General features: G+C 34.2%; 1 protein-coding gene across 1 annotated transcript; it reads right to left on the bottom strand.

The window, feature by feature from the left end:
* Nucleotides 1-2,010: 2,010 nt before the first annotated feature.
* LOC149782716 (transmembrane protein 143-like) lies at nt 2,011-27,349 on the bottom strand. The gene is made up of 6 exons (XM_089934221.1): nt 27,277-27,349; nt 25,275-25,459; nt 21,679-21,838; nt 16,464-16,658; nt 11,922-12,546; nt 2,011-2,720 (listed from the first exon to the last, which is right to left on the bottom strand). Exons 1-6 carry the CDS (start codon nt 27,340-27,342, stop codon nt 2,404-2,406), a joined length of 1,548 nt encoding a protein of 515 aa, XP_089790347.1. The 5' UTR covers nt 27,343-27,349; the 3' UTR covers nt 2,011-2,403.
* Between the last annotated feature and the right edge of the window lie 214 nt (nt 27,350-27,563).

Here is a 27,563-nt window from a genome sequence, read left to right as displayed (position 1 = left end):
AGTTTGATTCAATTTCATCTAACAGTTTTGGAGACTAGATTGCTTAAAGGTTTTTACATTTTTAGTATTGGCAGAGATATCTGATATTGGACCATCACCTGTTGTAGAAATGTGAATCCCCATCCAGGATACTTTCTATCAAATTGAGTCAAATTCTACTCTACGGTTTATAACAAAAAGTAATTTGAAGTCTTTACGTATTTACAGCAAGAGCATACCTGATGATGGATCAGCATCACCTGTATAGATCTGAAAAGCCTTCATGGCAGGATGCTTGATAAAATTATATTTAGTGGTTGGAGAAGAAATCATTGAAAGGTTTTTCTCTTTTCAGTAAACAGTGGCCATAAATTTGAAATGTCTCTCTATCAGGCTGCTATCTGTTAAGTTTGGTCAAATTCTGTTCAGTGGTTTTGAAAAAGTCATTCAAAGGTTTTTGTTTTTAGTCATTGTGGCCAAATTGGATGGCAAATCAGCATTTGTAGAAAACTGAAAAGTCTTTGAGCCTCAGTTCTTTCTGTCAGCATAATCAAATTCTGCTCAGCAGTTCTGAAGATGTAATTTCAAGCTTTACTAATGGTGGCCACATCTGATGGTGGATCAGCATGATTTATAAAACTTAAAAGGCCTTTCTCATGTAAAACAACAATATCAATGAAACTGCTATATTTATATCCTTGACAGTTGGGGTGGATCATAACCAACTGTTGTCCAATTCTTTTCAGTGGTTGTGAGAAGTCTTTCAAAGATTTTTCTTTCATTTTTAGTAACAGTATTAGCATTAGCCTAATTAAACACTCATCTTAATTACTTTTGTTGTGGATTACTCCTAAATGGCAAAATTCGACTTTTTTGAAATTGCATGTCAAAGGTACATATTCATGGTGTGTGTGCGTGATTTGGATTTTTAACGTAGCTTTAACAAATTTTCAATCATACCGCTATGCTGTCTGCAGCGTATCAGTTTATAGTGATGTTTAGCACTGGGGCATCATGCTGTAGACATGTAGCATGATGTCCCACCCCGTCACATTATCCTGACACCAGGCCAACCAGTCCTAACACTAACCTCTGCTGAGCACCTAATGAGGCAGCTGGTAGTAACATTTTTATAAGTCTTTTGTATGACTCGGCTGGGGTTTGAACCTGCAACCTCCCACATCTGAGGTGGATGCTCTAACCACTATGCCACTGGAGCATACATATTCATGGCTAAAGTCAGGAATTTTTAGTCAAAGGGTTATAGATGAACAAAGAAACAGCAACAGTTCATAAATAATGCAATAACAATTACTAAGTAACAACAATAATACCAGGCATGTACCAAATATTCACTTTGTAGTTGCTTTGGTCCTGAATAGTTTATTAAATAAGGTATTCATATTTGGCCAAGTAGTATGATGCAGCCAAGTATAAATAGTACAATTAGGTCACATTCGTGAACAGCAGACTCATTATGATGAGAAAAGTACCTCAATTTGTATGGACAACCAATTTTACTGAATGAGCCCAACATTATCTAGCACTGCCTCCAAAAAGCATCCCAAGTGATCGTCTCTTCAGTGCTACCAGCAACATCTTGTCAAACAAAAGATGTTGTCTACTGAGAGACAGTGTTGTGAGACTCATTTTTCTTTTTAAAAAGCTAATGTGTTCTTCGTGCAGCAGTAATTGCTGGACTGCTTTTGAAACTTTTAATGTTGTAGTTCATTAGTTAATGTATAAAGTATTATCAAGACATTAACCATAGCACTTGAACCTTTACGAGTTCGTTGTTAGTTACTTTATAATTAATTAAAACGTCATTAGACCTGCTGAAAAAATTATTTTATTTTGGAGCACTTTGTCACTGTTTGTATTCATACTGGCTCAGTTGTTATGGGTCTCTATTCGTATTTGGCCAAATACTTAAAATCATTACTTGGTACAGCCCTAAATAATATGGAATACTTGAGATTTCATTTTTCAGTGAAATCTGTCTACAATGACCTTTAGAAAACAAGGTATAAATAGGCAAATTCATACTGATTTATTGATAATAGGGCATACATGTATTAAGCTTCAAAATTATACCAAAACTGAATTTATATGAAGGTTATCATTATATGAAGGTCATCTTTAATGTATGCTTGACTTTATAATGTCCTCTTCACCATCTTAAACTACAACTCTTTTAACGTAAAGTCTTGACATAGATGCCACAGCGGCAAGATTGTCTCATTTAATTAGCTTACAATGATCTTGCCTAAAATGTTCCCTGAAAAAAATGCAGCAAAACTTAATGCTGCCTGAATTAATTTTTTTGCACTAAGCATCACAGAATGCAGAAAAATAATATAATAAATATAATTTTATATCATGCTGACAACACCAAAAATTGGTACTCTAACAATATTATCTCCATTAAAACCATCCATATCTCTTTGCTTTCTCATCCTCTTTCTTATATTGCTCTTCTGTTTCCAAGAAGGAGTCCCTGTCATAACCTTCAGCAAGGTCAGCATCAGTTGCCCGTGCAATCAGGGACTGCGGCTGTGGAGGAAGATTTCTTATGGCTGCCTCAAGTGATATCACTAGGTACCGATTTTCATCTTTGCGTAATATTCCAAAGTCCTGGAGAAGTTTGACAGCCTCTGATGTGTCCACCTTCACTTTTGTTCCTGTTTTTTGAACAATCCATTCTTCCATCATTTTATGCAATCTAGCCTCTGTCAACCCACCTAAAAAAAATAAGCAACTTTAAACTTATTGTGAAATTTGATTCTCTTGCCAACAACACACAAACACTTTGAATATATTACTCTCTCTCTCTGTCTCTGTTTACCACAGACTATTGAGTGAGGGGAACTTTTCATACTTTTAAACATTTTGGGGTTTCACTATAAGAAAATATGTGCTTTGGTCTTTTAAATTTAAGTGTTTTCTTTTATTACACCAAAAATATATACAGACATTATGAAGGAACTACAGATGACATAATTATGATTTTGGAAAATAAACAAGAGTATGCTGAATGGCACATTACATGCCCGACATATGTTTAATAGCTTTCAAATTTCTGTGTAAAAATCATTTTTCTTTTTTTTTTATTCAGAGTGACATTGATCACCAAACTCAAAATCAACAGACTTCTTCCTTCCTTCATGTGAAAGTCATCCACAAATTCTGGGCAAGGTCTGTGAGGTAACTAATGTTACTGTGCAGAAACCATTTTTCTGGTTTCAGTCAGTGACCTGGATCTCTGACTTTTTTTTATAAATAGCCTTATTCCTTACCCCAAGTTCACACCATCCACAATGTTTGGTTGAGGTGTGTCATGTAGGACTAATATTGTGTGTAAACCACTTTTCTTCTTCTGTGACATTGACCTATGACCCTATTATTGAAATTAATAGGATTCTTCCTTACACCATGTGCAAGCCATCTATAAAGTTTGCTGACACATTTATCAAGAAATTTGTTATTGTGCACCAATCATTTGTCTTCTTTCAATGACCTTGACATCTGACCCCGAAATTGATAGTTATTTACCTCAAATGCAAGCTACTGGTCCTGGGTGGACGAGTGGACAAAATCACACTGTGACTCAACCAGAAATATATGTACATGCACCTCATAGCTTGTTGTTCTACTTGGCCATGTTTATGTTAAAACGGCAATGTAATACACTAAAACAAATATGATTATCATAACCCATACATGTTCAACATTCAATAACTATTGATCTGAACAAAATGTTTTCATTTGTCAATATCTTTATTCATTACTGAATTGAAAAATATAACATTTAGAATTCAAGCAGTTATAATGTTCTCATTGTAGCTATGGTTTGTTTGTTATTGTAACACTGACACATATCATAAAACAAAATAATAAGTTAATATGCAGAATTAGCAAATACTTTTTTCCTTTGGAAAACAAATTTGTTTTTATAAGTTTCATTTCTCATCATAAATCATATTATTTGATACTTCTTTGTGAATATATGGCGATCAATGGTTTCTTGACTGTGGTCTTTATTCGAGGTGTGTGTGTGTGTGATTTGGATTTTTAATGTCGTTTAAAAAAAAAAATCAGTTATATTGCTACAATGTCTGCAGTGTGGCAGTTTATAGTGATGTCCAGCAGACATTTAGCATCATGTCCCACCCAGTCATATTATCCTGACACCAGGCTGACCAGTTCTAACATGAACCTATGAATGCTGACCACCTATTGAGGCTTCTGTTAGTACCATTTTTATGTCTTTGGTATGACTCAGCTTTAGCCACTAGGCCATCAGAACGGGCTCTTTTCAAGGTAATCAGGAACAACATTGGTATGCACTGAATATGAATACATTCTTGGCCTGGGTAAATTTGCAATTTATTAAAATTGTTCACAAAAATAAAACTTGGTTTTTTGTTTATTCTTCATTTTCAACCACATCTGAAACTTATATATTACTATACTGTGAATAATGTTTAATTGACTCAGTGTGGTGTTTTCAAAAGTAATCAGTGCTGGCAACAGCTCGAGATGTCAAACATAAATTATAGCTTGGACACTGAGATATATTTCAGAGTTGTCTTCATGGTACAATTAAGCATATATACTTGATTTTAAATTTCACACATGCATTCACTTTCAGGCAGTACTTACTGCAAAACAAGAAAACAGGCTACAATGGCCAACAACATCAGCATAACCATAAATAGATATGAAATAAAAATCATTTTACAATATTCTACTGCTGATGATGGAAATCTTTCTCATTTTAACTATTTTCCAGAGGAATTTGCTTCCAATGCAATGGTGTCCCTAAAAAATGATGGTGGCTACTGTACATGGGCCAGTGATGTTGGAAACAAGATTGAGACTGTATTTTTTTTGGTTTTGATCTTCTAGAACTTTGCATATCATGGGAGGATGAATTTTTTTTTAAAGAATGAAGGTACATTCTGTTCCAGAAGGAAAAGCTACACTATATCAACAGGTAATGTATTACTGACATTAATATGGCCCCTGTAATTAACAACCAAAATATCCGCAAAAGTATTAACAATATTGCCACTTTCTTCTCTTTCTTTCTTTCTTTCTTTTATAATACCTTGATCAACGTTGGTTGTAGTGGGCTTAATGCCATTATTCAGCACATTGTGGCCAGTATATCTGGTAAAGGAAGAAGCTGGGAAAACCCAGGTAAGAATCAATGACCTATGGGTGGCTACTGGCAAGATTTCTCAGACACCCACAATGGCCAAGACTAATACTTGACCAATGCAGAAAGAGATGAGATTTCAGTGATCTGTAAAGGCAAGTGCCTTAGACCACTCTGCTGCCCAGGGTCCCAATATCTTGAACAAATTGTTTGTCATGATTTAGTGTTATGTATGGAGAGAAACGACCAGACAAACACTGGTTCACTGTAACCCAATCAAATGTCATGCAACAAATGATGATCAATAGACACTCCAAAATTTTAACCCAATCAAATGTCATGTAACAAATGATGATCAGTACACAATCCGAAATTGTAACCCAATCAAATGTCATGTAACAAATGATGATCAGTACACAATCCGAAATTGTAACCCAATCAAATGTCATGTAACAAATGATGATCAGTACACAATCCAAAATTGTAACCCAATCAAAAGTCATGTAACAAATGATGAAAGTACACAATCCAAAACTGTAACCCAATCAAATGTCATGTAACAAATGATGAATGTACACAATCTGAAATGACAGAAACAAAACCAGAGTAACATGATCAAGATACTTTTATGTATTACATCACATCCATGTTACATAGCAGAACTAAGTTTTAACAAAGATCATTCTGGGCTGAAAATTGAGGGGCAGCAGGTATTGTACACACTTGTATATGGACATGTTACAGCAGAGACATTACCACCAAATACTGAACACTGCACATCAAAAACTGCACAGGCTTGCCATCTGCAGTTGGTAAAACATTTGCAATAACTAGATAATCAATGAAAGTGTATCACCGCTCAGTTGCAAAAAGTCACCTAGTAAATGCTTGATTAGCTTGATTATAATAGTTGATCTAGAAGGATGAGTACATGATCAGACTGAGCTTTATATATATTAATGAATGTTACAGGTTTCATTATGTTTATAACAAAATCTGATGTGCAAGATTTTTACATGCTTGCTCATTTATTCTGGAAAGGGGATTCATGTAATCATGTATCCTGGAGAAAAGACTGCAATATACTGCTTATGTAAGGACTCCTATTCTATGGTCTATCACTGTAAATTTTATATTACTTATGGACCATCGCTTTCACTTTATACACTGCTTATGTAAGGACTCTTATCCTAAGGTCTTTTCCTGTAAATTTTATATTATTATGGACCATCACTTTCAGTTTATACACTGCTTATGTAAAGACTCCTATCCTATGGTCTATCACTGTAAATTTTATATTACTTATGGACAATCGCTTTCATTTTATACACTGTTTATGTAAGGACTCTTATCCTAAGGTCTTTTCCTGTAAATTTTATATTATTATGGACCATCGCTCTCAGTTTATACACTGCTTATGTAAGGACTCTTATCCTAAGGTCTTTTCCTGTAAATTTTATATTATTATGGACCATCGCTCTCAGTTTATACACTGCTTATGTAAAGACTCCTATCCTATGGTCTATCACTATAAATTTGATTACTACTTATGGACCATCGCTCTCAGTTTATACACTGGTTATGTAAAGACTCCTATCCTATGGTCTATCACTGTAAATTTTATATTATTATGGACCATCGCTCTCAGTTTATACACTGCTTATGTAAAGCCTCCTATCCTATGGTCTATCACTGTAAATTTGATTACTCCTTATGGACCATTGCTCTCAGTTTATACACAGGTTATGTAAAGACTCCTATCCTATGGTCTATCACTGTAAATTTGATTACTACTTATGGACCATCGCTCTCAGGTTATACACTGCTTACGTAAAGACTCCTATCCTATGGTCTATCACTGTAAATTTAATTACTACTTATGGACCATCACTCTCAGTTTATACACTACTTATGCTAGACTTTGTACCATCGAAACATACAAAATATTCCATGTGAAAAATTCTAAGAATCAAAAGACTCCTCTGTGTAATCTGCTTGATGCCGGTATATGTTCCAAACTTGCTTGAAACACCTTGGAGGGTTTTCAATTTGTTACACAAATGAAAATGTTTACAGAAAGAAAGTGATAGGAACATGCTCCTATACTGCATACTGGAGGTGGATGGTGGGTAACAAAGCACTCTTATTACTACTTACTGATGACTCATCAGATGAGTGATGACAATGACAACATCTACGATGACAGCAAACCCATAACAAAAGCTGAGTGTCACAAACTGTTTAGCAATTAAGATAACGAGCCCGATTTTAGGATTCTATGTAAAAGAATTTTTATAATTAAGAATTTTAGTATGAGGATTTTATTATTTAAATTAAGACTTAACATTTATGACTAAAATTGTTAGTATTGTTTTGTATGCATTTAGAACTTACCGCATGCATACTGTGATGTGGTCTCAGACTTATGGGTAAGCTTATCTGTGGGTCACGCAGATTTTAATGTTTTGTACCCATTCAGTTTGGAGGTCAGCTTATACATTAAGCTTAAACATGAGTATATACAGTCATAACAGCAGACATAACTGACAGCAGACTGGCATCCTTTGTATAAACTTGCCAAGATGCTTTTTGCCAAATTTGGTCAAATTCTGTTCAGCAATTTTTCAGAAGCTGCTTAACGTCAGTTTAATTTTAGTAATGATGCTCAGATTAGGTGGCAGATCAGAATCAACCATATAAACTTGAAAGGCTTCATGCCAGAAAGGTCTCTGCCAAATCTGGTTGAAATTTGTACAGCTGATGCATGCTTGGAGCTTTCTCTAGGCCTTTGACACTCAGAATCACAGAACCTCAGTCTTAAGACAGTGAGAGTCCTGGTAGAAGATGTGAACATCCAGGTGAGAGAAAAAACCCAGAATCTATCAATGTCAGACTGGCACCATTTACATTTAGGATGAACTAATAAGATCATATGAAGTCTTTCAGTGAAAACCTCTTGTCAATACAATCACCTAGGAGAAGTTGTGAAAATAAGATTTTCAAGATGGTCATCTTGGCAGCTATTTTGGACACTAGACTGGCACCATTTTCTTTCAGGACCAAGTGGACACATGGCATTTAGTGAAAGCATCATGTCAATATGACCATCTGTTGAGAAGTAGCGATAACAAGATTTTTGATACAGTGGTCAAAATGTACAACAGAGGAGCATCATGACTGTCATAATATAGAACCCACTAAACATCATAAAAGTCCTTCAGTGAAAATTCCAATTCAATAAGACTCTCCATTCAGGAGGAGTCTTACAGAAAGCTCTGAATCTGGGTGCAGGACAATTGGATAAGCTCACCTGGCCATATAGCCTGTTATACACCTTGCCTTATAGCCAGATACACATACATGCCAACCCCTGACGAGGAAAAAGTGTAATCCAAGTGGACAAAAAGAGGAATCCAAGCAGAAAAAGAGGAATCCACATATAACATGCTAAAAATTCAATAAACAATGATTTATTTGCCCCTCTCGTCTTTTAACATCCTTTACTGCTTAAAGTTTTCATATGTAGCACTTTTAGCTTTCGAAAGCAACAGATTTTCATGTTGTATTTTAAAACACTTTGTACCAGTTGAGACCATGAACGTTTTGCACACCATCTTCAATTGGGAATTTCTGGAGCATGTAATCACAGGCTGTAGCATAATAATCTCTAACATTATTATAAAACACCTTCACAGGTACAGTAGAATTGTGTTCTATGAATTCTCTTGCTTCTGTACCAATAGCAAAATCTTCATTATCTTTCTGTTAAGAACTCGGTAAATAACACCTCTGCATTTATAACATTCATGTCCGCACTTTAGTTCTGCTGTAGATAAGAAGTTACCTTAGTATTGGAGTTCGTAAGAGGAGCTAATTCGATGTGTTTCTTTGTTTTCAAGTGTTTCTCCACATAAAATTTACCACCATGCCCAATATTAAAATCATTTCCACACAGACTGCAATGAGCATGATGCTGCCATAGAATACAGGGACTCGTATCGTTGCTTAAAACTGACATCACCTGTCATACATGTACTATATAGTACATGTATGACAGGTCAATTTTAAGCAATGATACGAGGCCCTGTGCCCGAGAATGGAATGCTGTATTATGCCATTTATGTATTCATCTTTGAAAGATTCATTTTTTTGTCTTTTTCTGATCCAACTGTGAAATTCTTTGAAAAAATATAAGTGCTCTAACACAGACATCGACTAGAATACATCTGAAGACTTTTAGCACCAAATAGTAAAATTATTTCCATACGGCCTGCAATAGACATTTCATGATGCTGCCCTTGTGTCCTCATCTTTGGAGGATTATGTTATTTTATGTTTCGTTTATTTTTGGCCTTTTTCTAATCCATCTGTGAAATTATTTGAAAGGAGATATTTTTGTTCTCATACACACATCAAATAAAATAAATTATACTTTTTAGCGCCAAATACGTATAGACTGGTTCTGTACAAAATATAAATTAGGAAAAAGAATCTGCGAGTAAAGATTAAAAATTAGAAAACCAGTCTGTTCTCTCCTCACTAAGCCATACAGCTGCTGTAAATAGAATACAAGGTCGAAAGTTTGAAAGAAGAACCAGCATGTTTCTGGGTAACAGAATAGTTGCTATAAATAGAACATAATACCATTAGGAAAGGGCACGGACAAGCGTACTCTTATACTGCAGTTACGTAGAAGCCGTCTTTTCTAAAATACGGTCTGTGGGGTTAATGAGATGTTAATAAAAATGAGAAAACAAACAATTGATTTTTTTTGGAAGGTGGATATACCGAAAAAGCGTAGTCCATATACGTTTATGCGTATGGCATAAATTTAGTGAAAAAAAGCGTAATGGTTGGCATGTATGGATACACCCAATATTTATTATCTGCTGTACAGAAGGTTATATTGAAATAAGTGAGAAAGATGTTCTGGATTTATTTTTTGCACATATGGTGCATAAACTTATCAAGCTATAACGAATCGAATAAATTAACTTCACATATTTTAACATATCTAAAACATGAACCAAGTCATACAACTTGTCTCTTTGGTGTTAATGTGCAGGTTAATTAGTTGGATTCTAGCCAATCAGAAAATCTGATAAAAACGTGATCCTTTTTACAAGCATAAACAGTGTGGTTGTAACAAGCTTGTTTCACATCTCTGTAGTCCTGAAAATGATACCCAATCCAGTAACATGCCAAGATAAATCCAGAGATGCTGCCAGGATTTTATTTAAATGGGGCATCTCCCCTCTTGTCTTCAAAATAAGGGGGCAAGTAGAAAAATAACGAGCAGGAGTAAACAGACATAGTTCAAAAGTCACCTTAAACTATCCACCTTTCTTTCCTTCTTTTCCATTCTGTCAGGGTTCTAATGAGATCAAATTCTCAAACAATGTTGTTTCTGAGCTTAAACTTTCCCTTATCTGTGTGTGAATATTGTTCTGTGCTGAGAAACCTCTTTCATGGTCAGCTGTCTGAAGGGGCATATGCATTTCTAGCCCAGCCAGCTTGCTCCTTATTGTTTTTATGTACAATTTTCCACAGCTGATAGGTCTTGTCTCATAGATATCTCTTAAAGATGATTTTTTTCCAAACATCAACTCCACCCAAGCTTCACTTTCCTGAATCATTGGTTTGCTGACTATTATCTCTATTTATTATCTGATCCTTATCTGATCCATAATGCTGTATTAGTGTTTAAGTCCGTCAATGACATAGTCTGTATGGTCATACAGAAATATTTTGATAAATAAAATACAAGTATCCTCACTTTTTAATTTCTTTTTGGTACCTTATGTATTCAATTTATCTTCAAGTGTTATACAGTTTTCTAGCTGAATTGTTTGAGAAAAGAAATGCATTGCACTCAACATATAAACTGTCTGTATTTTAATTATGTTTGGTATTCTCCACATCTACATTTAATTTCAAAATACCACTGAATATGGGGTTGACCTACATGTCATCTGTTTTTGTCCATCCAACTTGTAATCCAAATCATTTTTGGGCTGAAAATCTGACTGGCATTTGCCATAAAACTTTCTTGGCTAAAATAATTTAAGAAGATTCAAAACTTTCAAAATCATTTTCATCACTATCATTGGCCAGTATTTGCTAAATGAAATAATCACCTGAAGATGAATTATGTTGGGAGTTAGCCATAATGTGTTTTATGTGTAGCCTGTAATTAAAACAAGCATTTGCAAAACATTCTTGATGAATGCAACATTCAAACTGTGACTGAATGCCTTTTCCTGGGCCCAATGTATGAATCAAATTGCCAGTAGCTTCTCGTGGGTCGGTGGTTCTTCCCGGGGTTTTCCCGGGTTCTTCCTCCATCGTTAATACTGGCCGCCATGCATAGCCTATCGTGTGCTGAAAAATGGCGTTAAACCCCACAACAACAACAACAAATGTATGCCTGATTCATTTTAAAGACAATCTCAACCAATGATCATAGCTATTAGAATAAACATCAATTCCATACGCCATCAGACCCTGCATTACAAACTAAATCTTAATACTTGAAACATTAAAAAAATAAAAAAAGACTTAAAATATTTTACCAAAATATTAAAGCAGATATTTTCAGTAAACATTTTGTTATGAAAATGATATAACGTTTAAAATACAGAACCAAATAGGCCATTAGAGCAAATTAAGAAAAGTACAAATTATTAGAAACACAAACTATTCTTAGTAACAAAATCATACACAAACATGCCTTAAGTTTATGAGGATGGAAATCCCTTGAAGCTAAACACTGGTAACTCACCTGTTCCTGGAGTAATGTCTTTCTTGCTGTCTGTGCTGGGTAATGGAGGTGGTCTGTATGTCAGAAGGAATGCATAAACCAGCAGTGCCTCTTTGAAACTCTCATCTTCAGCCCGGTCCACAAGTAATGCTAGCAAACCTTGGTTGTTGGCAATATTCTTGTAGTACAATAATCTATTCAAATCTGCTAAGTATCTATTTCTCTTATTTTTATATTGTGTCCAGGACTGCACAGCAGTCAGACATGTAGCACCTGTTAATATGACAACCCAGTTTGTGTTCATTTCTGCTAAAATTGTGACAATTTTGGTCACAATACTAATGAAGCCTATACCAAGTGAAATCCCTAATAAACTTTTGTCCAGTGAATTAATTTTAATCCTTCCATCTGGCAAAAGTTTCTCCAAGGCATTTACTGGGATCTCCTTGAAACATTTCAGGACCAGCTTGTCATCTTTCTTTAATCGAAGAGCTACTACAACTCTCTTGAAATAATCTGGAGATCTGGGAACTGCTTTTAATGTCTTCCAAAACAGAGTCTGGTACCAAGGTAACTTTTCCTTTGGAGTCTCTTTTCCCAATGCCCAGAAACGCAGGATGTCATATTTATCAGCATCAATGCTGACCTAGAAAAGAAAATAGCACATGTAACATAGTTAGTTAATTTGTTTTTCTTACCTGTTAGACCTTTCTGGTAGAAAGTTATTTTGAATTAACTTCCCCTTTGCCAAAAGATGTCAATACACACACTATTAAAGTACTGATTGCAGACACTGATGTATCATATGCTTGAAATGAGAAAGACCGATTAAAAGATATGACACCAAAACAACTTTTGTATTCCTTTTTTGAATGATCTTTTATTTCTGCAGAAAATTGTGTGAATGTTACAAAGGAATATTAGCAAACAAAATTATGTCAGACACATATATTTACTAAGTTTCATTGTCCATATTTTTAAAAGATATTGTGCACAAAAATTTAGCAATAATCTAAATTCATTTATTTAAATAAAACATGGAAGAAGCTTACAAAACTAACTTGGGGCTCTTGAACATATTGAAACATAATGAAAATTCAGTCATGACAAAAGTGGGCAAATTTATTTATTGCCTAGTGCAATAAAATTATTCTTGCAGTATTGAAAATATAGTAAATGAACTAAAACTTTTGACAAGCAAAATAGTTTGTATCTTTTAAGATTCCAGTTCATTTAAACATTCAATATTCATGTGTGTACTGAAAAAGTACTTAAATTAATTATTAATTATTTGTCTAATTCATTACCTATTTGATTTATCTTGGTGTTGACTTATATATTTACTTACATGAAAACATGTATAATTTCACTAAAGAAAAATATGTGAATCAACGTGACGGTATGAAAATTAAGACTCTCCCTAGCTCATATATAGCAAAAATATTTAATGCTAAAATTTCTTTTCTACATACTCTGATAAAATTAGTTAAATAATTCAAAATACAAGACAATGATTTAAACAAACAAGAAAGAAAAAAAAATCATCATGATTTCCTGTCTCGGGTAATCTTATGAAAGTAAATAGGCAAACGACCCTCACCTCTACCTCTGTATAGCAATGAAACTTTATGGTACCCAGTTTCACACATTTACAATAAATTGCATGTAAAGAATCTGTTGTACTGAGTGATATCAATAACATAATGGTGGAGTGTCATGTGAGATGAAAATAGGCTATGTCCTTTAAAACCATTTCATATTTTTAGAACTGTATTCTAGACCCTAGTGAAAATGAAATACCCTTTTTTACAATTTTTTAAAAGACCTTTCCCCAAAAGTGGCTAAATGAAAAAAGTAAAATCTTATTTGCACAGGTTGGACTCTACAGTTACTTCTGAAAGAGGGATCGGTATAAGGTAAAGTTGTGTGCATTGGCAACAAACACAATGGATAGAATGATGGCATACATTTATCTTATCTTCAAATACCATGAGTGAAATTTCTTAAGATGTTGTTATGGGTCTAAGTCATAAAGTAACAGAAAAGAAGAAAACCAACAAGTTTTGTAAAATTCAAAAAAATAATGTATTCTAAGAGATTACAAAGTGAAAATGTAAAAAAAATATTAACTTATGGTATTCCGATTTAAATTGAAAATAATTCTAGAACTTCTAACAAAAGTCCCAATGATCACAGCTTTGAATAAACTTTAGTGGTATCCAAAATAAATCCAGTGCTGAAGTGTTGATGTGCCTGTGATGGCCTGTGTTGTGGCAGTCTTTTGTTGGATAACAATACAATCCAAGAATATATTCTTATTTTAATTTCACTATAAATCCAAGTCTCTATGTCCAAGAATATTAGTTTCAAGCATTTTGAATTTCCAGAGAAAAATAATTTGAACTGAATAATTTCATCCAAATCAATATACTACATAACAGTAATACAACTTGATTCTGCTCAGATGTTATTGCATATTCAGTAAACAAGACTTATATATAAAAAAACTGACATAAAAAGAAAATCCAAATGACGGTCAAAAGTTCCGTTCTAGAAGAATCAAGTTTTAATAAGATCTGTTATCAAAACCATAACAAAATAGGTGACAATCATCACATAAACCAGGTCTAGGTATGTGAAAATATACCAATGTGCTTGATTCAACTTATGATAATAATCCTAATATTTATCCTTTAGTCAGAAAAATGTTGCTTACAAAAAATGGTCACTGGTTTTTGGAGAAGGTCAGCTACTAGATACTATTTTACACAGCATAAAATAAATTTAAAAAAACAACAAAGAACCATTGATTCAAATTAAATATACATAACAACGTAGTATCAAAGAAACAATGTTAGCCCTAAACAATGTAGCTGACTGAAAAGACTGATCCCATGTGCCCAAGAAATGAGTTTGAAATAGTTCAAAATATGCTAACATTAACAGTTTTTAGACTAGGCAAAATGAGTTTTGTTTGAGAAGAAAATACTAACTTCTGAAAGTGCAACAAATGAATATATACACAATATAAAAAACTGAAATCATTAACGACTAGTTTATTTTCCAATTTACCACTAAAGATTGCTCTTTTCAATACCAAATGGTCTCTAAAAGTAATTTTTTGAGCAAGGCTTTACTGCAAAACTCTGTAGGTGTAAGGACATGAGTGGGAAAAGCTTACTGATTTTAAAAAAGATAACTATTCCTACTAGAATCTGGAAAAAATGAGTAACATCTTGATCTTGAGTATGCCAAATACACAGGATAAACACTAATCCATGCTTGAAGACACTGCTCTTAAATGACAAGTGGTCTTCTAAAACAGTGGTTTTTTAAAGCAAGTTTTCATTACAAATTTCTGGATATTAAACCATATTCTGCAATTGTCATTTTTATCAGAATTCCAATTAAGTACTCTGGATTCACTATTTTTCATGAAGTACCAATTTTTGGCAATTTTGTGGTTCCTACAAATAAAAACTGTTATACTATGTAAGCTTACCACATCTTAGGTAAATTTTTGAAACATAAACATGTCAGGTCTTTATATTATGAGAAATAGTTACCTTGATGTCTAATTTATTTGATACCATTGTCTCTCTTTGACGATTTTATAATGAAAATGCTTGATTCTTTTAAATTCTCCTTCATTACATGCAATGTCATTTCAGTACCACACTCTCCTGTGTGAAGGTATTGTAACTATGTCACAAGCAATAATAGTATATCTATAATTTACCCAGTCTTGGAACATATTCCAGATTACCATCAATCCCCATCTATGGAAGCAATATAACTTCATAACTTCGATAAAAGTTAATTCCAATCTTGAGTAGAAGTCTCAAATCAGCTATATACAACTCTTATGTGTAGGAAAATAAAGTAAGGAAAATTACTAATTCTACAATCTGCCAAAAACCTATGTTTTGAGATGTATATTTTGTGGTGTAAGGTACAGTCATTATGAACCTAGAATACCCTTCTTCAGTATCAGACAGATAAAAAATATACATGTATGGCATGAAGTCATGGATGTTTGTGATTACAACGTTTGTGTAAATAAATCTATCTTAATTTTCTTTTGGTCAAGTGGTACACTGGTATTTACCTTTTTATAAAAATTTGGTTGACCATAAGTGGATAAATTAGAACATAAACAAAAATGAAATTTTTTGCAAAAGTACAAGATCTGATACAGACAAAAAAAGAATTTGCAGTATTTAATGCTTCACTTCAATTTTCAGCTTTTATTTCTTTTGCAATCATGTAAAAAATATGTGAGAAAAACTTTAAAAACATATCACCAATTCTAGTGCCACCACCAACACATCAACACTGCTGTTGTGATCTTTATTATAACTAACAACCCTGGAATCATCAATGTTACCATGGTCATCAACATCATCATTATCATAAATATTCATAGAACAAGAAATCTATTTGTGGAACACAATGCCCCACCTAATTGCAAAGCGTAACCAGAAGTATGAATGGAAGAATATACAAAGTAATATTTCGTAATTAGGCATGAAAACTGAAAACTACTACCAAGAAAATACATACCCTAACCCCTTCATTCACTTCATGTTCTTCAATAGCTTTCTGCACAATATTTTTTGGCAGCTCATGAAAATTTGCTCGTTCTAGAACATCCTCCAATTTCTGCATAAGCCAGAACTCATTGTCCAGTCGCTCTCTCCTGTCCCATTTACGTGTCTGCATTGTATCTTTATCTGGGTTTATTGGATCAAATAGTGTCTAAAAGTAAATTAAGGTTTTACATTACATATACATACCATGTATACTTACTTATAAATCAGATCTGATTGCAAAAAACACAGATCCTGATCTGTCATTTAAGTTTGTTGGCAGATCAGGGTCTATGTTTTTGTTTTGTTTTACTGATTAGTCCTGCACCAGTGTCTTTTCCCAAGTGTTGAAACTCCACCCACATTTTCCTGTTGGATGGCAGTTTCCTATATATATATATATATATATATATATCAATCATATTTGAAATGGAAACACAAATTGTTATTGCAACTGACAGTAATAACAGGGTCAATCAAACTTCCCAAGGGAACTTAGCCCCTGCGTCATAGCTCGAAAACTATTAAGATACCGTATGGCAACATTCTTACTGTGACTAAAGACAAATGCAGTTATTCAAATGACATTTTCCTCTGGGGTAGTCCTTACCCTCAGTGATGTACCCAGAAGCTTCAAACTTTGGGATGGAGATCTTAAGCACAGAAATAAGGTCTTTACAAAAACAGAATCCAACTTTACTGAGTATTTCATTCATATCTGTTTTATTAAAAAAAGAAACTTTTGTAAAAGCATGATGAAAATGCTGAAGATTTGAATCTGTTGATGACAAGAATTAGCAACTGGTGCATCACTGAAAATATCACTCTCAATAATTTGCCTGACAAGGTTTTAAACTGAGGATATTGTGCTGAAATCCAAAGTTGACAGAATAGGCATTCAGGGGCAATAACTCCTACAAACGAGAAATGCCAGAAATCAACTTATTCAAAGTCCCACTAATATAAAGGTGTATGACAAAATTCCTGTGAATGTTGCAGTGTAATTCTGGAAGTAAAACTCATTCAGGGTCTTATCAATATAAAGTTGCATGCTGAATCTGACTGAAACGTAACAAACCATGGCAACGTTATGCTGTACAAACCAAGACAGTTGGACAAATCGGGAATCATGAATCATGTACATGACATAATGAAATACTAGAATTTAAATTATATTATGTATATTTAATTTGTATTGTTTGTTGGCTATCTCTCAATGATTATAGTCTAAAATCAAGTAAATGGTATACCTGACCAGTCACAATTTGTAAACAATATAATAAATGGCTAATATTTCTGAGATTACAGACTACATATTCAGATCATTATTAATGGATTAAACATGTTTATTTGAATCGGAGTCTAGGATATAAGTTTTCCACTTGGAAATTCATAAACTCGTTGCCAACTTTTAATGTTTTAGAGATGAGAATGACCTGAATCCTGGTTCTATTAATGTGTCATAGCTTTTCATATCACTATTGTTTACTTTAGAAATGACTCATTTTTGCATTAACATTCAAAGCAGATTCAGTCTTATTGTTGTGTTAAGTTTTTAACTGGGGTGAATTAATTTGTTCAAATTATTATTCACTGGAATTACAAAGTGCTCAATATTATTCTTAGACTAAACATTAATTTTGAGTTATAGTGAATTCAAACAAGGACATTGTGGATTATATTACTGTGACACAAAGACTGTCAACACATCACCACATTCCAGGTCACTGGCACATTAGCACATTCAAGACTACAGACACATCAATACATTCAATATTGGAATTTATCTAGAACACCACTGGAATTCAATTGAAATGTCATACATCTGGACATGTAACAACCTTTATGACTAATGTAGCATCATTTATTTTTGTTTGGCTCAATATTCGTGGTTTTTGTATATAAAAAAAGGCATTTTCGTGGGTACTTAAATTCATGGCTTTGCCTGTCAAAATTTTCATATTAGTAGGTATTTTATGTCGTGATTTAACCTCTACAAATAACAAAAATAAAGAATACAAAAGAATAAAACTATTACCGATGCAAATGGCAATTGCTTTAATGTTTAAAACAACCACCTGTATGAGCACAAACCAAAGACCTGGCAGCAAAAAGTGTGAATGAACAGACGGATGGAACGACAAGCAAGGTGACTGATAAGGCTCACTCACTCGATCAGGGGCTAGAATTCAACCATGAAAGGTAAATATATATCAGACTATTTTTCAAATTTAATGAAGTCTCCAGAAACTTTCATCCTAAAAAGGTATGAATTTAAACAAGTCTATTAATGGGATTGATGCCCTATTATCTGAATGAATTTCCAGGAATTCAAGATGAGACCATTTCTTGTGTCAAACTAAAGAGTGATGAAACCATCTCTGATATTCATGAACTAACAGATCTTCAAACTTGCTGCTCTGACAGCCAGATCTGATGTAGGATCAAAGTCATTTTATTTAAGAAGGAGCTATAAACCATTAGATTAATGCTGAAAACCCAATGCCAATATGACCATCCTTTCATTAGAATTACTAGCAAGATATTAAATATGTTCATTGTGGCTGCCTTATTGGATACCTGTTGGGCATTATTTTTGTAAAGACCAACTAGATATCATGTCTTTGACAAATATCCTATGATGCTATGACCATCAATTCTGAACAAGTAGCCATAGCAAGAGTTTCAATATGCCTACCACAGTAGCCATACTGGAAATTAAAATGTTTTAGAAGGGGATGCCAAATCTGCTGAACACCGAGAACACCTAGAGGTCAGTGGGGGTAATGGCAGAATACTCATTTTTATAATCCTATTGGGAATAAGTGTCAATACAAAGTTTTCTCTAAGGAAGTTGTTTGCTTTTTTGTATAAATTATCTTTATTTTCAAGATACCCAACCTGTGAAAGATCATTAACAACAAAACTCCATGTAGTTTCAATGACTGTTAATGTATACATGAAAACACAGTGTATTATCACATCACTGCTTTTTGTTGGTGGTGATTGCCAACAAAACAAGATTCCTTTTTTTTCTTCAAAAACTAGGGATATGTATTTCTTGAAACAACCATCAATGTTATTTTATATTTGCTTGCTCTATTAGTAACATATTGATGTGTGATTTTATTGGAAGTAATAGTGAAACTTCTTGTCATCCTTGAGGAAATCCCTAAATGCAAATTCAGGAATGTGAAGTTCACTCCAAACTCTTGGAACCTACATCTCCACAATGATCCATATCTGTGAAACAAAACTTTTTTGTCAGCAAGTACTCATTTTGCTTGGTTGCCTTGCTATCTTTGATCGCATCTGTAAATGAGTAGGCTAATCTAAATAGCTTCAATATATAACTTATATAATATTTACAACAGTGTTCAATTACTAATAGAAATGAGTGAACCTGACATATGACTATGACTGCTAGCTCTTACAATGGTAGCATCTACATGCCTTTAAACTTTTCTTTTATTCCACCCCCATTATCTGATTTGATACAAATGACATAATTAATGTGACAATACAAAGCTGATCTGCTATTAACTGAGTGTAACAATACAACAAATACTTCTGCAAGTCAGAGATCAGAACATGGTTGGCATTTAATTAGGTTCCCTTCGAAATGCTTGCAGACATAGCTGTGATGGTAGATTGACATTTTTCAACTTTGCATGCAAGAGGGCATATTGCATTTATGATGATTACATCAAAATTGATTTAAAAGATAAAACTAAAAACACAAATTTCACTTGACAAAACTTATTTAATTGGTATTTATTTATTTATTACAGTGTTGCCACCAGTAGACATTGGTGTCATTTTAATTGATAGAATTTTTTTTATACTATTGTTATCTACAGTGTACTGAGAAAATTGTTTGGAATGAAAATTTGACAACATATATGTCTTCTTAAAAGGTGAGAATTTCATGATGTTGATTCATATTTCTGGTACCAACCAGTTTTTGATGATAAAACAAGCAATATATCAAGGTTTCATTTACCAATTTTGATTGTGTTCAACAAATACTGCCAGTTTTGGGAGATATTTTCTAGTTTATAAAATGAGATCCATGCCTGAACCCACATTATAAAGCAGGTTCATGGTTATCTGGCACAAACTTTCAAGGAAAAGGTGTAACAAGATTTCCAAGATGGCTGCCATGGTGGCTGTACTGGACACCTGATCAGCATCATTTTCATTTAGTAGTGTAGTCTTTTAGTGAAAACCTCATTATTATGTGATCATTTATTCAGATGGAGTATCAACAAGATTTTCAAGTTGTCCACTGTGGCAGCACAATTTCCAATAAGGACCAACAAGAGCAAGTGGCGAATGTATGTTTCAAATTTCATTAAAATCATCCATGTAATTGAGGAGAAGTAGCAATAGCACTTTTGCTAATGGATGGACAATGGGCAACAAGCCATCCAATAAGCACTTCTGGTCTATGACCAGTAGAGCTAGAAATAATACATGAAGCTTAGACAATGTCGCATAGGAAAGGAAGGCAAAGACTGACATTCACTGTATAAAACTTGGTATAATTGACTGGTTATCAACATGAATATTTACAATAAGAATTAACTAGAGCAATTTCCTCACATAAATAAACCACCACCCTTCTTGCACCTCACCCCACCCCATGATGGATTGTTGTTGTTGTTGTTTTGGGGTTTAACGCCATTTTTCAGCACACCATAGGCTATACATGGCGGCCAGTGTTAATGGTGGAGGAAGAACCCAGGAAAACCCAGGAAAGAACCACCGACCCATGAGAAGCTACTGGCAAGCTTTCTCACATACCCACATTGGCTGAATCCGAGACTTGAACCGGCGCAGACAGAGGTGAGATGGCAGTGATTTGTAACGGAGAGCGCTTTAGACCACTCGGCCACTCAGGGCCCCCCACCCCATGATGGAGATGACTCTTTAATACTATCAGACTGTAATTAATGATTAGAAAGCTCTTAATGATGCTGATTCTATTGCCATTCTAGCCACAGAAAGTAATACCAATTCAGTGCTATCTGCTGGCAAAGGCAAAGACAAAAATATGACTGATGCTGTAAATGTACCAATTACAAAAGTATAAACTTCAATTATGACTCTTACTGACCATATTTTGTATAAAAAGTGGGGAACTAAACTTCTAATTCCTTGTTCTTGCAGGCCCCATAATCCAATACCTTAACTTCCTGTAACACTCCATGATAGCGGTTTACAATTGCTGAATCCAGGGCCACAGCAAAGTCAGTAAAAATTTTCTTTTCATCTTGTGTTAGAAAGTCCTTCTCAGCAATAAGGTGTCTAACTATGGATCTTCTTGTTATAGGAATGTACCTTTCCCTAAAATTATCAAAAGAATGAAATTACTATATTGGGTAATTCAAATATTTATTCCACACTCTCATTTAAATAGGCTGATAAGCATAAAAAAGAGACCAAAATATTTACCAATCATCAAAGTCATTACATTCAAAGATTTGAATCTGAACAAAGGAAGCAACAAAAACAAATTCTTTGGATTTAGAAAATAATCCATTCTGATAATGACTATCATTTTGCATGTGATTTCCAGTAATTATATGGCATCACTTTATCCCACTCTTTGTGTTGATCTCACATTCTCCATGAGGTTCAAGTAAGTATGTAGCATCAGTTTTCATTTTCCTTTCTGCTGATCTCTCACACTTTGTATGAGGTTCAGGTAATAATGTGGCATCATTTTTCCCTTCCCCTTGTGGTACATTCTGCATGAGGTTCAGGTAATATGTGGCACCATTTTCCCCCTCCCTTTGTGCTACAATTTGCATGAGGTTATGGTAATCATTTTTCCTCACTCCCTGTGGTGACTTAAAGTAAATTATCCTCTCAACAAAAAAGACCCAGCTCAAAATGAATAAATATTAGTCAAATTTGAAATCTGCCTCGTCTATCCAGTCTTATAAGGCTATTTCTATCACACTTAAGAGGTGTCTGTTTAAGACAGGTTTTCCTGTAAAATGAAAGAATTACAGCCATGGTATCTACAGCAAGCTGGTCTCTTCATCCGACCTTCAGTGTTCCACCTGTAACTATATAACTAAAAAAGGGTCATTTAGAGATGGCATGTCACTGATATACCTTGCTTATGTTGTTGTTGTTGTAGGGTTTAACGCCATTTTTCAGCGCAAGATAGGCTATACATGGCACCCAGTATTAATGGTGAAGGAAGAACCCGGAAAGAACCACCGACCCACGAGAAGCTACTAGCATAGCTTTCTCACATAACCACATCAGCCGAATCTGAGAATCAAACCGACGCAGACAGAGGTGAGATGGCAGTGATCCGTAACGGTGAGTGCTTTAGACCACTCGGCCACTTGGGGCCCCTCCTTCCTTACGTAAATACTCCATTAGAGCATTTCCTCTGGCCCAGTACTCTCAATCTGTATACTACTTTTACTGGTACTATATAATGCCATACTTTTTATTTATATACTGTTATGACTCTATGGTCTTAAGCTAACTTACAAAAATAAACAAAAACCAACATGTTTTATAAAACTGAACAAATAACTTATTTCCCTAAAACAGAAAGTGAAAAATTAAAAAGAACTTACAGTATGGTGAATGAAATTCTTAATAGTAACAAATTTCTATCAAAAGTCCAAAATTATTCAGTATTCCAAATGAATTCCAGTGGTGTTCCAAATAAAGTGCTGATGTGCCCAAGTCTTGATATATCACAATGATATAATTCAAAATGTCTTAAAATAAATTCACAATTCCAAAACTGCCTCTAAATCCTAATGTCTGAGCACCTAAAATTCTAATAGATAAAATAAATTTAAAAAATCCTTTCAAACAAATCGAACACAACTATTTGTCTCCTCTAAGACTGAGGTTTATGAAAGGAATAACTAGTTTTCAGTACTCAACATGTTTACTTCCATCCTAAAACTATGCAATGTGTTTACTAAAAACGACTGCATCTTAAATTACAAAACCACAACTACAAAGAAAATTAGTATTAAGCATATTATATACTAAATGATGCATACAATCTATAATCATGAAAATTAACACACAAAATATAGATATACATAACAATAATACCAGTACTTAAGTAACACTTTGTTTATATGGCAAAAAAGGATACATCTATGCAACTGGTTGAAAATTCACCTTAACAGTTTGAGAGTTATGCTCCTGAAATGAAAATATCTGAGGACTGACAGGCAAACTAGAAAATAGTCACTGAGATAATTATATTCCAAGGAACAAAAATTCATTAGCCCAAATTAGCCAGGACTAGTAAAACTCCCTCCTGAGCTAGTGAAATTTAGTGTAAGCAGCCCAATTTTTACAAAATAAAAAGAATAAAATTCGAATTTTTAAACTATTTTCATGTAATGTTTCATACAGAGTATACTGGATCAATTCTGAATGGTGGATAACGAACCAGCGATTTAAAATCCAATGCTCTACTATGTAAGCCACTGCAGCTTCCTGAAATGTTACTGGAACTACACTTTATTACTAATTTTCTTTCTTTGATTTGGTTTAGGGCTGTTCCATTAAAACATACATGGGACCCAGGGAAGGCAATTTGAAAGTGGCATAATCACCCATTTTAATATGAACTCTGTGAAATCAAAATACCCTGGCACATATTTTTTAAAAACTGCCTTCCCTGGGTATCATGTATATTTAAATGGAACAGCTTTTGTTAACAGTCTTTATGTTTTAAGTGGTCCTGGTTACAAAGGATTAAATAAAAGTCAGTGGTGTTTTTGTGAGGAAGTCATTCAATAGAGTTTAGAAATGAATATTTTGCCAGGAAATTATGGTTGCTGGTTGTGTTCTGTAGGTGGTCACTTTGGACAGTGCATTTATATAATAAAATCAACCATGATTGTGGACCTAAATGACAGGTGGTCACTCACAGCAGAGTTTGATCAAGACAGGTTTCACTGTACTTGGAATGGTTTTAGGGTTATACTTCAGAACCAAAAGAGTGAATACCAATAATGGATGGATAGATAGAAATATAGACAAAAACCACAAATACTATGAAGAGCTGTGAATAGCACAAGGCACATATGAACCAGAAGACCAATATGTGTACCAAGTGACAGATACATTTAATGGCTAAATATTTTTTGACAGGCAGAAAAGCTTAGCTTTGTCTCACCCTCCCCAATATTTTTATGGGGATATAGGAGGAAATAAAAATCATCTGAACGAGCAAAACACCCACATCATATCTGCAAGTCCCACTTGTGTTTGCTTCATAAAATTTCACCTGACTTAACCCATTTTACCTTTTTAATTGAAGAGAATTTCCTCTCTAAATTTTCAATACCTGAACAGACCTGGGTAATGTCCAAATGTAGTGGTTTAAGAACAGTTTATCAACAATATGTGTGTGATTTGGATTTTTAACGTAGCTTTAACAATGTTTCAGTCATATCGCTACAATGTCTGCAGTGTGACAGTTTATAGTGATGTCTAGAACTGGGGCATCATGCCGCAGACATGCAGCATGATGTCCCACCCAGTCACATTATCCTGACACCAGGCCGACCGGTCTTAACACTAACCTCTTAATGCTGAGCACCAAGCAAGGCAGCTGTTAGTACTATTGTTGTAAGTCTTTGGTATAACTCGGCTGGGATATTGAACCCATGACCTACCGCATCCGAGGCAGATTCTCTAACCACTAGGCCATCAGAGCTGTATCAATCAATGATGTATTGTTATAGATAAATGTTTATTAAATATAATTATCAAGTGTTACCTATATACATCTTCTGTAAGAAGGTCTGATACTGTCTGTTCTACCTTCTTCTCTGGCTTGGATGTGATTGGAGTTACCTTCCCTGATGAACTTTTATCAGTTGCTGTTGCTGCTGTTGCAAATGTTCTCCATATTGTTCTACCATTCAGCACTATTCGGACATCATAAAGTTGGACTGATGTAACCTTTGAAAACAAATATATTGGGTATGCATAACTATACATCTTGTCATCCTTCAAATTTTCAAACCCATTTTACTGTACTAAGGCAAATTTCAATACACAGCAAAGTCACTTGAACTTGAAAAGTAGGTCACAGTGACCTCTGATGAGCAGTATCCTCCAACATGAATTCAAAAATCAAGTTTCATGACTGAGCATATAGTAGTCATAGAAACTCAACTACAAAAACATACCACTAATGCTTATGCAATCATGAATGAAAATGACATTGTTAAGGCTATCCATATCTAAGCTATGCTTCAAAAGTGATATGATATTAACTAATACACCTTAGTAAAACTTCCTGATTGCAACTTTCAGGGTATGGATAAGCAAATCCAAAACCTTTCAAGCTGAATAAATTAGTTAAAGAAAAGTTCCAGTGATTAAGGCAGAGCTGGAACTAACATGCAGAGATATGAAACTTCAAACCTTCCCTACCAAATATTACTGCTTACAGCAGCTACATGAAATTCTGATTAAGTGGGGTATGTCTAAACTTTCAAGGCTGTTCTTAAATTTTATGTCTTTTCATTCTTTTGAGGACAAACTGAAAGTTGTGCATGTAATACCTGAAGAGAGGAAGTTACTACCATTCTAGGAATAATTTATTATTTCTGTATATCAATTATTAGTCTTAAATTTTTATTTTCTGTTTGAAATCTACTTGCACTTTCTTCTCGAGCTTTCAAGGAATGGGACCCTTAGGGGCTCCCCAAGGTCAAATTTATGGGCCCTTCTCACTTTCTGGACATCTGTCTATTATTTCATCTTTTATTAGCAATATTACATTACAGGACCAAAATTATTACGAAAAGAGTACAGGCTACAACATTCTGAAATTATACAATCTGTACTTTTAATCCATGTATGAAAGGCACATCCTCAGAAATAGATGTTCATCAGAAAAATTGTATTGGGCTATATTTTAATCAAGGTTGTAGAAGCATTTCCCACATGCTGAACACCAGTAGTTTGAAAATACAATTTCTAAACTTATTTTTCTCTAGTTAATAAAGATATATTCCAAACATATTGATAAAAAATATATACACATGTTGTACAATAATGCCTCTCTCACTGGTGGACCGAAAATGATGTGCTCCACCTAACGACAAATTCAATCATAATCCAGCACTAAGAGGGCAGTATTCGATTCAGCTTGTTGTACTTGCATATGAAGTGGGAATCATCATGGCCATGTTGTGTAGTAGATTGGGAAAATGATCTGGCATTCCTTAAAGGTGTGACAGCGTTTCTAACTTTGTGTTGAAACTCCCTTCATAAACATTAGTGCGAAAGTTATTATGCAAGGTGAAATGTATCATGTGATATCAGTGTAGTATTCTTAAATATGTGCCAGAAGAAATGGGAAAAGTCTCCTACCTTGTATTACATACAGCACATATACAATTTGAAAGGTCAATTGCGAGTAACGATACGTGCCCTTACGAAACAAATTGTCAGCAATCTTAGGAAAATAATACTCCTTGAATTGAACAACAGCTAATAAATGTTTGAGCCTTATAATATTCGAGCATTTAGACAGGCTCACCAAACTGTTTGAAAATCAAGTGTAGCACTAACTATTCGGATGCTTCCGATTATCGCGAATTTAGGCATAACTCGAAATAAGAAATAGGGAGTATACTACAGTCCTTCCGTTTACCAAAGTGGCATTCAAATTACTGCAGGCGATTCACACAAAAATGTTAAAATAAAATGACGCACAAGCATCATGGCCAATTATTTTCTTTCAAATTTGTTTTCTCGTGATGTACCTTGGCCGCTGAGCAACGAATAACTCTTTGCCCAAGGACACCGGCCCGTCCAAGAAGGGACGCCATATTAGACTGGTCCAAATAAATAAATAAAATGTACTGTTCTTCAAAGCCATAAGAAAATATTTATGCGCCAGACGAAAGCGGAAAGTGATAATATATCCAATTGCCATTCTTTCTTCTCATATGGAAACCTAAGACAAACAGCAATGTTGGGATAATAAACTGCATAGAGATTGTCTTTTATTTCCTTTGAGTTAAATTTATCGAACTTACTAAGTCATGGG

Source organism: Sinohyriopsis cumingii, chromosome 15 (assembly GCF_028554795.1).
Source record: "Sinohyriopsis cumingii isolate HCF-2022 chromosome 15, ASM2855479v2, whole genome shotgun sequence".
Taxonomy (NCBI): domain Eukaryota; kingdom Metazoa; phylum Mollusca; class Bivalvia; order Unionida; family Unionidae; genus Sinohyriopsis; species Sinohyriopsis cumingii.
The sequence above is the reverse complement of the archived record's forward strand: the minus strand, read 5'-3'. Positions and strand labels throughout refer to the sequence as shown.

Coding starts and splice junctions, on each gene's coding strand:
- LOC149782716 (XM_089934221.1), bottom strand. CDS start 27,342: ATGGCGTCCCTTCTTGGACGGGCCGGTGTCCTTGGGCAAAGAGTTATT. Junction 25,460..27,276: donor TTCGTTGCTCAGCGGCCAAG/GTACATCACGAG, acceptor TTGTTTTCAAAG/GTTACATCAGTCCAACTTTA. Junction 12,547..16,463: donor AAGTGAATGAAGGGGTTAGG/GTATGTATTTTC, acceptor TTTCTTTTCTAG/GTCAGCATTGATGCTGATAA.